Source organism: Manacus candei, unplaced genomic scaffold, assembly GCF_025592945.1.
Source record: "Manacus candei isolate 608988 ecotype Guabito, Panama unplaced genomic scaffold, ASM2559294v1 h1tg000043l, whole genome shotgun sequence".
Lineage (NCBI taxonomy): Eukaryota > Metazoa > Chordata > Aves > Passeriformes > Pipridae > Manacus > Manacus candei.
In genome coordinates, this window is record NW_026138091.1 from 10707097 (window position 1) to 10721052 (window position 13956).

At 37.8% G+C, this 13956-nt stretch overlaps 1 protein-coding gene across 2 annotated transcripts; it reads left to right on the top strand.

The window, feature by feature from the left end:
* The first annotated feature begins 117 nt into the window (after window positions 1-117).
* PUS7L (pseudouridine synthase 7 like) lies at window positions 118-12643 on the top strand. Of its 2 annotated transcripts, XM_051795486.1 has the most exons (9): window positions 118-1489; window positions 2160-2319; window positions 3911-4106; window positions 5780-5878; window positions 6826-6861; window positions 7420-7501; window positions 8748-9025; window positions 10827-10880; window positions 11467-12643. In XM_051795486.1, the coding sequence occupies exons 1-9, from the start codon at window positions 595-597 to the stop codon at window positions 11788-11790; spliced, it is 2124 nt and encodes a 707-aa protein (XP_051651446.1). In that variant the 5' UTR covers window positions 118-594; the 3' UTR covers window positions 11791-12643. The 2 variants fall into 2 exon arrangements, with proteins under 2 accessions (XP_051651446.1, XP_051651447.1); XM_051795487.1 differs by lacking the exon at window positions 6826-6861 and having other exon boundaries at window positions 121-1489.
* The last annotated feature ends 1313 nt before the right edge of the window (window positions 12644-13956 follow it).

The window sequence follows — 13956 nt, forward strand, 5'->3', positions numbered from 1 at the left end:
GGCGCAGTGAGGGGAACGCGGAAGCGGTCTGTTTCCACGCCGCCTCCCCATAGGCTGTTCGGGGTGCCCCGCCCCTCGGCGCGCACCACATCCGGCAGCAGGGAGGGGGGTTCTTTCCTTTCTTCTCTTTCCCCCCGGACCTGTGTGAGTTGGTACCGTCCTTGGGACCGTTTTACCGTGGGGGGGAAGTCGTGGCTCCCCCTGGCGGCCCTACCGGAGGCTCGCGGAGCCGCGGCCCGCCCGTCCTGCTTCCTGGCCTCCATCCCTGACCCCATCCCTGCTTCCCGGCCCCTATCCCTACCTCCGTCCGGCCTCCATTCCTGCCTCCCGGCCTCCATCCCGGCTTCCGTCCCTGACCCCATTCCTGCCTCCTGGCCTTTATCCCTGCCTCCGTCCTGCCTCCCGGCCTCCATCCCTGCCTCCCGGCCTGTCTCCCGGCCACTATCCCTGCCTGCCTACTCTCCTCCCTTCCTCCCAGCCTTTCAGCATCCTTTCCTGTAGCAGTTGTTACTGTCCGCCCTCCTCCCTCCCCGTTTCCCGTCCGCTCCCGTTGCAGTCGCGGCGTGCCCGGCCGGGGGCAGGCCAGGCCCGGCCATGCTGCCCTCCTTCAGTTACCTGACCGAACACACCGGCTTCCGCGGCACCATCAAAAACTCCCCCGCCGACTTCGTAGTGACAGAAATAGAGGTGCCCGAACGCTTCCTTGGGGACAGCGGGGCTGAACTGCCTCAGAAAACCAGCGAGGCGCTGCCGGAGCAAAGCGCCCCGTGCTCCCCCCAGCCCAAACAGCGACGAGCGGAGGCCCCCGGCCCGGGTGCCCCCCTGTGTCCCCGGGGGGCTGCGCCCGGGACCCCGGAGCGCGACCCGGGCCGGGCAGGGGGCGGCTGTGCTGCATCCTCTGGCAAGAAACAGCGTGAGGGAGCACCTGAGCCGAAATCCGGCCTCGAGGAAGCCAAACTGGAGTCCTTACTCGGCAAACCCATGAGCGAACTGCTCAATAAGTTTGCTTGCGATCTGAAGGAAGCGTGGGGCTTGGAAAATAATCCGAGTGCTGGCACTAGGGAGCTCTCGCTAGGACTTAGGCTGGACAAGAAAAGTCGGGCTGATTTACACAGTGCTGTTCGGCAGACATTCCCCTTTTTAGTCACTGTTACCAAAGACAATGAAATGATTGTAAAAGGAAATGCTGATTACAGAGAACTTTGTCAGTTAGTGACTGAAAAGGAAACAAGTGATTTCTTTAAATTTTTAGATGCAAAGCTAGAAAATTCGACATTTTCTTTTGAGCCTGATGGAAACAAAGAGCACAGAAAAGTAGTTCACCATTTTCTCAATAGAAAATTCGGAAAACTTTTAGAAACAAAATCTTTTACTGTGACAGATATCAATGATCAGCCAAATATGTCAATAATGGTACGGTTTCGAGAAAAATGTGGGTCCCGAAAAAGGTCTGCTGGTGGTTCACAGGAAAAACAAGATGTTTATACAGGTAAATACTACATTTTTACTGAAGATGGCAGGTATTATACTGTTCTGTAGTAAGACAAACTGAATCATTCTTCTATGACGTGTAGGCCCGATTGACTCATTGTTTATGCTGAAATAAATCATTATCAATGTAGTGTAGTTACATTACTGGAGAATGACATGGATGAACCAAGTTACTGCAGTGATTTTAGATGAACTGTTCTGTGATAATGGTTACAGTTCTTTTGGTTGTAGCACTAACTGTGGTATTCTCAGTGTGTTAACTTTCCCTTGAAAGTAATTGGGTGATGTTAGGAGGTGTATCTAGATGTTGGACAAGTTAGGTCAAATATGGTATATGATCTCATTCCTACAAGCAGTTGGTTTCTGATTTAGAGAATGTTTCTAGAAATACATCAATGCATGTCTTTTGAATTGTGTTGCATTTACTCAGGTACTGTTTTTAAAGGCAGCAGGGTTTTCTGGTTGTTCTAAGTTCTGTGTACTGTGTCTTCTTTCTTTCTGTGCTGAAAAAGTCCCATTTCCTTTATTTTTGTGGGGTGGGAGGACTATTTCTTTACAGTTTCCATGCTATTACAGTTTGAGGGGAAGAACCTGCCCATCTATCATGACAGAACACCTGTATGATTTAGAAGTGCAAATTCCTAGTAATTTTGAGATGATTGTTTCAGCTTTCACCCTTCAGAAAGAAAATCTAGAAACACTAGAAGCAATTGGCTTGTTGGCAGCAGAACTCGATGTTCTTCCTTCAGACTTCAGTTACACTGGCATCAAAGATAAGAAGGCTATCACTTTCCAACCTATGGTTGTGAAGAAGGTGACTCCTGAGAGGTACTTCGAATCTGAGTGCATTCAGTTTAGCACATAATTTTATATGTTAATAAGTATCAATCCGGTGCAATGTTTTGAAATGTTTTTACTGATGTGTCTTCCCTTTGCCTGTATTGGAGGACAGTGGAAACGGCTTTAATATTTTGTGGCTTTAGGGAATATGTAGCTTAGCAGTGAAGTCCCCCAGTGGGGAACTTGGAGAAAAGTGTTGCCTTTCTCTGTATTTTTTGTAATGAAAATATACTGTGTTGTCTGGGACAGTATTCTTGCAATTCATGCTCATGGGATCCACTTTACAATTTCTGAAATACCATCCACTACCTGGAACTGAGAAGAAGCCTGTGCTACAGGAGGCAACAGGTTTCCACATACTGTCAAAGTATTGTCTTGTAATCCCCAGACAACAGCTTAAATGCATTATAGTGCTACAAAACTAAAGTAAATCATTACAAGTGTACTTTGGACAGATGCTGTCTTTGAGTGTTAAGTATCAACTTCTGCCATATTGTCCAGTTTAGAAACATAGGACTAAATAAAGAAGATATCACCAAACCTGAGAGAAGGAAATATATTCTGAACAATGTGTTAGTAATACAATATGTGCCTTTCCATTCCTCATTTTTGTTACTTTTTGTAGCCAAATGAGTGAGTAAAAAAATATATATTAAGTTTGCCATAGTAACAGAAATAAAATTCTTAAGTCCAAACCGTAACTTATTTCTTCCTCAGCTTTAACTTTCTAGTGGGCTTTGTTCATAGCAACAAAGTGCACTTTAGGAATGAAGAAAAATGGAATTTATGGTTTCAGGATTTATTACTAACCTAAGTATACATCAGTGGTAAAATTCCACTGCAAACTGGGCTGTAGGGCCAATTGTCCAAGAAATAATTAGCAAAACTTTGCATTAGTGTTTAAATGATGAAGCAAAATAGGTAAATGCATTCAAACCACTACTGCAACAGAATGAATAAATAAATTTTATAAATAAACAATTTATAAAGTTATTAAAATACCGCTTGGAATGTAAGATTTTATGCTGAAAGTTTCCTTTAATTTGGATTACTCTTTTTTACACAGAAGAACAAAGAGGTTGATTGGATATTTTAAAGGGCACATACTCGAACTGTCAGCTATGTTTCCAATTACAAGCATATGCGAGCACATCAGAGAATCAATGTGCAGGGAAATTATGTATTGGAGGGGTTTTCATTTGTTTTGGTTTTTTTTTTACATGAAAATAAGGTTTTTAGAACTGAAAAGCAAATAAATAACTTGTTTTTCAAAAAAAAAAAGTTAAAAATTCAGGGTAGTTACCTTGAGAAAGTTCAATGAATTGCTTCATTCCAATATATGTCAATATCATATAAGTGCAAATGATGCAAACATTTAAAAAATATTTCTGGATTATAACTAAATTTTAAGACTTCCATCTCTGTATTTGTTTTGGCTTTCTCATAATAGTCTGTTTTACATCCCATTTTATTTTTCAGGAGCTTTTTAATTCTAATGCAAAGGTGAAGAAGATATTTATTACAAGTTGGATAGCTTTAGTAGAGGATTGTTTGTAATTTCTCCCACTTATTTATGTAGGTTGAAAGAAATTGGAAACAAAATGGAAAAAAAGGGCATGAGAATATACAACATACGTTCAACGTACCAGCACCTCAGGCTCGGTCAGCTGAAAGGCAATCACTTTGACATAATTGTGAGAGATCTCCAAAAGCACAGTCATGACCCTTCTGCAGATTTAAAAAAAAGAATATCTGAAGCAATGGAAAATGTTGAGGTAAGAAAAACCTCGTGGTTGCCAATAATGAACAGTTTTAATTCTTTGCTGTTAAAAAAAATGCTTTTAAGGAAAATGCTTGTAATAGCACAATAATGGCAATATTTCCTAAGTTTGATGCTTCTTGTGTTTTTATGTCATTCCTGCATTATTTATGGAATCAGAAGTAAAACTGCCTTTCAAGAAGGGACCACAAGTGAATTCATTCTGTGTTATGGACTACAGACCGCAGAGTGGTGCAGCAAAAGACATGGGGAATTCAGTAGCAAATGAGTATGGATATATGAGCCATTGCTGCACAGACCTGAGGCTAAAGTGATGGGTTTCACTGCAGGATTTGAAGGGGGAAAGAATATAGTTACTCATGTACACAGTACATATGTCAACTGGTTGCCTTCTTTGGTCGTGTGAGGAACATACACGGTCTGCTTGGGTGAAGAACTTTCATGGCATGAACACACATAAAATGCCCATATCAGAGAAAGAAGATCCCTTGAAAATCAATGGATTTTGATTCTGTTATCCTTAGTCCCTGAAGAAAACTCCGTCATCAGACATTCTTAAACCACTAAGAAAAATAAAAGTAAATAATGGAAAGGAAAAACTGTAGGTGTTTTTTACAAAATTGATTTTCTTGCTCTATCTAAGTAATAACTATAGTACAATTTACTTTAAGAAGATTAATCCAGGAATAAAGTCTTGAATGAAAACTATCCAGTGTGCATAAGCAAAATACATTACATGTATTTTGGAAATTAATTTTATTATTGAAAAAAGCATTCAACCAGTACTATAATGCTTTTGTCTCTCTCTGCTCCATCTGACTTGTTTTGTTTTGCTGTTTGGAAAATGAAAACAAATTCCTACAATTGTGTGTCTTGCTTTATTAGATTTGCCTTACTGGTCACGTGATGAATGACGAAACAGGATGTGTATTAATCCAAACTGTGGATTTTTCACCTTCCATGAAAGCAAAATTGCGTATGGGACCTATGAATGTCCAAAGCAAGGTTATATAATTTGAATTGAATAACCATTTCCAAAACAAATACCATATGTTTTTTGCTTGTCTACTCCATGTATACTTACTGTTTTCTAGAAAATGGTGTTCTCATTGGGTCACGTGACTGGGGTTTTACTTCTCACATGTGCCCTAGAACTCATCAGAAGATTTAAAATCCCAATTAGCAGAAGTATTCACTCTTGGCCTTTATATTACAATAATTATAGAAATTATATAATGTGGAAAAAATTAGTATTTTTGAGAAAAAATGTCCAGCAGTGTTTGCTGTTCATTGCCTGTGCTATGCTGCATTTGCCTGAGTAGCGATTTTGTAATCCAATGCATATAAAAAGCTTGATTATTTTGACTTGACCTGTAGTTGTATTTATTATAATTAACTATATAGAAATAATATTGTTTCACTTAGCTGAGTTTTTTTAAAGATGCGAAGACAACAGTAGAACTTGATTGTCTTTTCAGATGTTTCTAAGTTAAGTTCTAAAATATTGTAATGAATCATGAGTAATGTTTTTATGTATTATTTCTGATTTAAAAACCCTGCTTATATGCATTTGGGATATAAATATAGAAGTATGTGTTGTATGCATAGTGTTACTAATGGTACCTGATACTTTCATGCTTTTAACATATTTATTCTTTACCATTCTAGACAAAAGGTTTTGTAAATTACTACGGACCTCAGCGATTTGGACAAGGACAAATTGTTCAGACAGATCAAATAGGATTGGCTTTACTGAGTGAAAAAATGGTACTTCCATTTTGTAATTTAAATAGTTACTGTCAAGACAATTTCACATTACTGTTGCAATGTCTAGGGCTAGAGTTGTCCTTTCCAGTGAACAATTTAATTTGTGAGATAAACCCACCTGTGTGCTGGAAGCAATTGCCAGATCAGTTTTGATAACGTAAGCATGAAGATCTTCATACTGAAATAAATAATCTGTTTTTAAACAGCAGGTGCAGATTTAAATAGTTCAGGAAGTGATTTTTCTGTCTGTGATTGGAACGTGATTACAATTGTCTTCATGCCACTTGACAGGAAAGTGGTTGCATTCCATACAGGGTTTCAATACTGAAATGAAGCAGTCTTTATACAGTGTTTATTCATGGTTCTGCCTCCTAACTTTGAGCTGGACCTCTTTATCCTGCTTGGGGTCTGTTTACTTCTTAAAAAAGTCACATAGGTTCATAAGAAACAATTTGCTTTTTCAATACCATGGTAATTTATCTGCTATATAGAAAAGATTGCTGCTTTCCATTATTCCTTGGCTACTTTCCCAAACTCGGTTCTGAGTGATGTAAGCTAAGGAGAGCTTATTTCTTAAGTAATAATTCATAAGATAAATGTACTTTTCAATGTGTATGATACAGTACTTGGCACAGATCTAAAGACAAACCACACACTACAAAGTCAAAAGGATACCTGAGTATCCTGTTCTTCTAATCTTGTTTTGATTCTAAGAAAAGTCAGGAAAACTTATCTTCCAAATATAACAATCAAGATTTGAGGGCAGTCAAGGAAAGTTAGTGTTGATGTATCTGACATTTTGAATTCTGGTATACTGGCAGTTGGTACCAGGTGCCAGTCCCTGGGTAGTAATGTTTTAAATCTCTAGTCTTAACTCAGTTACTTTAATTTAAAACAGGTAGGAACTACTACTTATATTAAAAATGTGCCACTATGTGTTTGCACAGTCCAGTATGGAGGAGGACAAGAACCAGATGTCACAGGTCAGTATAAGTGTAAGCAAATTGAGTGGCTCCACTGATGTTGCAAGTAGCAGAGATTACTGTAGTGTTTTCCTTGTCACAGTGTCATCGAACCTGATATAGATCAGTATTAAAAAAAAAAGGAAAAAAAAAAGAAAGATGATTGTCCCTCTGTATGAGACTGTGGAAAATGTTCAGTCTAAATTTTGCATGAAGCATGCAGGAGGGAAAGAAGGGCCCTTCCTGTTCAGGATAGAAGGACGACAATTTAAAGTGGAGAAGTTTTAACTGGATGATCAAGAAGAGTGACTGATTTTTCACAGAACTTTGAAAACTGTCTTGTGTCTTCTTGATGACTAAAACTTGCCTTTAATTTGAGAAAGAACACAACACATTGATCTGCAGTTCATGGCATTTTCTGTGATAGGGAGAATTTGACTTTGCCCTTAAAGAACAGATACAATTTTGAGACCTTGCAGAATATATTAAGACAGAACTGGATGCATGATTGTCTGTATAGTTGACAAATAGTTATGTTTAACTGCAAAAAATATAAATTTTTAATATTCTTCTTTAAAGGTGGAAGCTGTGAAGTTGTTCTTCACACCTGAAGATACTGATGATCCTGTAAACAATGCAAAAAGATACTTTCTTCAAACTGGTATGTCCAGTTAATTTGTCCACATATTTATTGTGAGAGAGTAAGGTGTTGCTGCACAGGGAGATACTTTTTATTTTCCCACTGCTTTATGCCACTTATACTTTATTCTGTGGAAAATTAATGTACTTCAGGTGCAAGACAGTATAGAAGCAAACGCTGTATATCACAATGCTGGAAAAGACTAAGATCATTTTATCAGAGCATTTTTGGCCTCCTTCCATCTGTCTGCTTTTGGGCTATAAACTTATCCTCCCTAATAGGAGAAGTATACAGAAATGTGGTACCCAACTAATACTCAGCACTTAACACATCTACTCTCTTTCTGTCTTGACCTAAAATCAATAAAATACATCAAAAGCAGAAGTATGCTAAGTGCTCTGTTTGCCATATTTATTGCTTTTGTCATTCAACTGAACTTTCTGTCCAAAACTAAAAATTTGGAGTTGCTCTCAACTTCAAATATATTTTTTCTTTTCAAATATCCCACATCTGTTAGCCTGCTTACCTATCTATCAGTAGATTGATAGAACAACTATGATATATAGCTTCAAATGACACAGATATGTTTAATTTCACAAGAAAATATAAGACGAATCATTCTTTTTTGTACATTGCTGTATGATGCATGGAAAGACATTGATGTGGACCTTGAAAGCAGCTGCTTGCCTTTTCCTGAAAGCAAAAGGTAAAAGGCTATGCAAAAGGCCTCATCAGGTAATCACTTGTAATGAGAAAATATGTAAACCATAACATTTTAAATGTACAACATTGGAATAATTTAGTACGAATCTGATTAAATGTATTTTCATCTTGCTTGAGGCTCATACTTCCCAGTGGCCAATGTAATTTTTGCCTTTAAAATAAAGACATGATGCAAAGTAGTGGTTTAGTGTTCTTTTATAGCTTAGTTTTTACTTTGTTACCTGATCTAAAAAAAACCTTAGGAGTGATGAAATAAGTTTCTAAAAAAAAAAAGGCAAACTAGACTGAATAACTGAATGACAGCTATTTTAATTTATACTGTATGAAATAATAAAATTCATGGGACTGTTGATAGCCATATTAGATGAAGTTTGTCTAACATGGCATGTGGAAGGAAAGGAAATAATAACCTAATGGCTTAAAGAGGTTAGACTGATACGTTTTTCCCTACTTGATTATTTCATCTTCTTAAGTGTATTTTTTTCCCTCAGGTAATATTTGAAAAATCAGGGATTACTTACATGGTTATTTTTGTTTATATCAGAAGATGCAAAGGGCACGCTCGTGATGCTGCCAGAATTTAAAGTAAGAGAGAAGATGTTGCTACGAGCTTTAAATCGCTATGGTGTAAATCATGAAGGCTGTACCAAAGGATGGCTCAACATTCCTCATTCCTTGCGCATATTCTATGTCCATGCTTATTGCAGTAAAATTTGGAATGAAGCAGCATCATATAGGCTGAAGATTTATGGCTTAAAAGCAGTTGAGGGTGATCTTGTCCTCTCAGAAGAAAATGGTGAAAGCATTTCCCTAAATGACAAGGTGAGTCTTCCCAAAGTAGTTTCTTGTAAAAACAAACAAACAAACAAACAAACGAAAACCCAACCAAACAAAAACAAGACAAACAAACAAACAAAAAACCAACCAAACAAAAAACAGCAAAAAAACCAAACCAACCAACAAAAACAAAACAAACCAACCAACCAAACAAAAACACAACCAAAAAACCCCACAGACAAAACAAAACCAAAAAACCCCAACCAACTTAATACACTTGAATGCATACTCAGACATATGCTAATGCCTTTATTTTGGTTCATTCATTAAAATATTTAATATTAGTGAAAACATTGAAAAACATAATGTAGCTTTTTTTGTTGTACCATAAACAGACATAGGAGCTAGACATATATTAGGTTTTATCTGTTTTGGCTGTTCATTTTATTCAAGAGGGAAGAAGGAACAGAATGTCAGAATTGATACATGTGAAAATTTATGCTCTTCTTAGGATCTGACTGGGGAAACCCTTCAGAGTGGACTCTGGGTGTGCCTGTGTTACCAGTCAGTGCAGATCTGAGTCTCACTCCCAGCTCAGGCTTTCCCATTATATATATTGCTGAGTGTAAACCAGTGGTGAAAGGTGGCCTCAGATTGAACTGGTAATCTGGTTGCAACTAAAAAGGCAAAGCATGGTTAGCACAATTTCACTTATAGTGGGTCTAAACTATTAGCAGCTATTCTATGTAGAAAATGTAGCAATCTTCTTGGGAATGTAGTAAGGGGCCAGGAAGTGCTTCTGCTTGCCTACAACACAGCCTGGAAGCTGTGCATGGAGCTGTGGGTGAGCCAGTGAGCAGAATCCAGCACTGGAGTGTCTGGTCCCAGGTTTTGGCATGCTGAAGTCCATTCTGAAGCCATCTCTTAGGGTTGGCATACCTTTTTCTTACTATGAAAGCAGTTGGGTCTCTTCTCCCAAGTAGCAACTGATAGGACAAGAGGAAATGGCCTCAAGTTGTGACAGAGAAGTTTAGATTGGGTATTAGGAAAAATTCTTCATCAAAAGCCTTATCAAGCACTGGAAAGGCTGCACAGGGAAGTGGTTGAGACACCATCTTTGGAGGTATGTGATGAAGCTTTCGTTGTGGACTTGGTGGTGCTTGGGTTTACAGCTAGACTCAATCTTTTCCAACTTTGATGATTCTATGATTATATCTTCCTCCTGATCATCAGATAAATCATAGAGCTGTGCACTGTTTTACTGGAGAATTAACAGGTGTGCAGATAGGCAGAATGTAATAATTTCTTTTGGGTGAACCTCTGACAAATTTGAAGGCAAGAGCACTTGGAAGATAACCTCCAGTCCCTATGGAGTGGCTTCTGTTTCCACTGAGATTTTTCTTTAACAATATTTTTGAGAATGAATGTTAATAAAAGAGTAGATCAAATGAAATTAAAAGCAGAGGTATCAAATTCAGTGTTGAGTTACTGAGTTTTATGTAGATATATTCCTATTTAATATAGAACATTTTTCTTCATATTTTTGCTTTTGCTGCTGCAAAAGGAGTTGCATTGACTTAGTTAACTTCAGACTCAAAGAATATTAGTGGTAGCTAGCATCAGTAAATATTTAATGCAATACCATCTATCAGTAAACTGATTATATTAAGCTTGTCCTAAGATTTTTTCCATACCTGAAAGAATTTATTGTCCTTGTAGCAGTCAAATAACCTTAGAATCCTTTACAAGTTTGGGAGTACAATGTATAATTTCTAAAAAACAAGTATATGTTTTTACTTTTTAAAAAGTAGGTGCTTTTTTCTAAACTTCTTAAATGTCTTGTCAGGTTCATGTAGTCACTGCTTCAGAAGAGTCAGCTAGAAAGTATTCTATATACCAGGTAAGTCTGTATGAAAAATTCTGAGTTATCTCTTTATTTGATTAAAATGTTTTGTTTTAAATAAAATGTGATTAATTTAACTGATGTATTCTTCTTCCCTGCCAGAATGCATATTAAAGAAAACACACGTAAACTAATCTCCACTCTCATAACAAATTTACTTTGTAATGGAAATAAGTACCGTGTCATTTGCAGTATGGCACTATTTATCATGAAGCTGAATACTTTGAAAAAAATTTCAGTCTGCTGGCAAAAACTTTCAAAAATAGTTGATGTTCTAATTTTTGAATGTTTCAGAGTGCGTACTTTTGTAGTCTTACGTGGCAGCTGAATGTCTTTATTGCTGTATCTTTCCCAACAAAAAAGGAAATTATTTTTAATATATTCCTAGTTTGTTTTAGGAATCCTGATACATTGATTATTTTTTCTGCATTAATTGCATTTGAGATACCTGCAGCGCTCTGGTTTACTGTTTCAGGCCCTAAAACACAAGGTTTAAAAACATTTGAAATTGTTATTACATGTATTTAAAGAAGAATGGATGTTACTTCAAATATGTTTGTTGTTTTATTTTTTTTCTTTGAAGGTGGTTCTTCCAATGGTGGGACATAGTATCAAGTATCCCAGTAATAAAGTTGGAGAGTGGTACCATGAAAGACTTTCTAAGGATGAACTGGAAATGTGCAAATTCAGAGTGTCACCATTACAGCTGAATATACCTGGATGCTATCGACTCATTTTGAAAAATGTTCAGAATCTGTCATATTTTTTGGAAGGTGGTGAAAAAGGGATCAAAATTGAGGACAACCATATGAATGATTTAAAAGTCTCTCTTCACATATCATTTGACCTTGATCCTTCATGTTATGCAACGGTCTGTCTGAGAGAAATAATGAAATGTGACTTTTAAGATTCCACTTAATGAAAGATTGCAGGAATATTGTACAATGTTTATATTTTATGTGTAATGCCAAGAACATAAGGGAGAATAACAGGTTCAAATCATGAACAGGAAAAAATTGTAGTTTGAGATTCATACAGATTAGGAAAAAACCTAACGCAAATCCTTTGGAATACTCAAAAAACTATCCAAACTCTAAATGCCAAGCCTTGAAAGCATTGGAGTAAAGCTGTATGTTATATCAGGCAGGTCTAATAGAACTTAAAGAAACCATGGGCAGCTAGCACGAATTTCCTCTTTGCATAGATATCTGACTTGAGAGTTAAATCCTGGAAAAGTATTTGCAGCAAACAAATGTATCTTGTTTTTCATAGTATTTTTCTTTAATGTTTTACACTAAATGCTATTCAAGCAATAATGTTAGAAGTTTGCAGCCTACAGGTATCTAACTGAAAAGTTATTGTACTGAGGTTCGCTAAATATATTGTATTTTCATTTTATTTAGGCACTTAATGTTAAAAGGTAAAAGTCCTTAGTCAACAGTGACAAGTCATCTGTTGCTTTATTAGACATTCAATGAATCTCCCAACTTAAGTCAATGTTAAGGATTCCAGGATTAAGTAGTGCATAGTTGTTAATGCCTTTTCCAGTAAGCTCCTCAAGATGAGGTGAGTACTTAACATCACTGAAAAACCAGTAATAATAAAACCAAAACTATGTTATATTGTTTACAGGATAAAGAGTCTGTTCCTGTTACTGTGAAGCCTTATGGTAGCACAAAAAATATTAATTGAACCAACTGTGGGATAAAAAAGCTTTTCTTTCTTGATTAAAAATAAAAGGCCGTTAACTGTGATAAAAATGAGAGGATTTGTGAAAGAGGGGAGAACAAAAAACCCATAATTTACCTTGACTTTAGCAAGGTGTTCGGCAGTGTCCCACAATATTTACATTGTGAAACCAAGTTAGGACATATTGGTTTGGATGGGTGGACAACCACATGGGTAAAAAAGTGGATGATGAGGTTCAGGGAGTAGTGATTAACAGGTCATCCTCTACCTGGAGGGAGTGTCACTGGGATATCTTCTGGGCCCCATCCTGTTTAATGTCTTTGTCAGTGGCCTGGACAAGGGAATGGAGTTCACCTTCATGACTCTGAAGGTGACACCAAATTAAGGGATCAGATGGATATTGTGGAGGATCAGGCTGCTGTTCAGGGCAACCGAGACATGCTGAAGGAACAGGCCAGCAGGAACCATACAACATTCAGGAAGAACAAATGCAAAGTGCTGCCTGTGGGAAGGAAGCGCTCCCAGGCTGGGGAGCAGCTCTGCAGGAATGGCCCCAGGAACCTGATGGGCAGCTGAACAGGAGCCAACTATGTGCCTTGGCAACAAGAATGACCAACAGCCTCCTGGAATGTGTTAGCAGGGGCACAACTAGTAGGTCAAGGGAAGGTATTACATCTCATTGTTCAGTACTTGTTGGATCACGTTTAACCTCTACATTCAGTTTTGGTCCCCAGCACAAGAAAAATAAACAACCAAGCTCAGAGGAGGGCCTCTGAGCTATTACGGGACTGGAATCCTTGCCATTGAGGACATGCTGAAGGAACTGTGCCTCTTCAACCTGGAGAAGATACAGCTTGGGGGGGAACCAACAACAGCTCTCCAGTATCTATGAGGAGGTTAACAAGAAGATGGAGCCAGGCACAGTGTGGCAGGAGGTGTTATGTTCCACTCTGCAAGGCAGAAGTAGCTTTTTTTCTGCTAATAAATCCCTTGGGGTGAATTAAAGTAAATCTAAACCAGATAATCAGTGTTTACAGATATATATATATAGATATATATATAAACTATATATAAAGTAAACCCTACATATATATATATATATATATAGGGTTTATTTTAGAACAATTTGATTGCAAAGGAAAACAGGTATGTAGCTGTTTGGTTGTTATTATATATAGTAATATGGCAATATAAAAGCATAAAGGTATCACCCAAAAAATGTGTAAGGGAAAAGAGAGAGAAAGAATAAAAGTGCATATTCACCACCCAGAGGTCTCCTCTGGTGGTTGTTGCTGGTGTCTTGGTCCATCAGGGAGTGATGGGGGAAGAAGCCTGCAAAACATGAAGTCTGGTGGGTTTATATACCCTCAGAAACCCTCCTGGT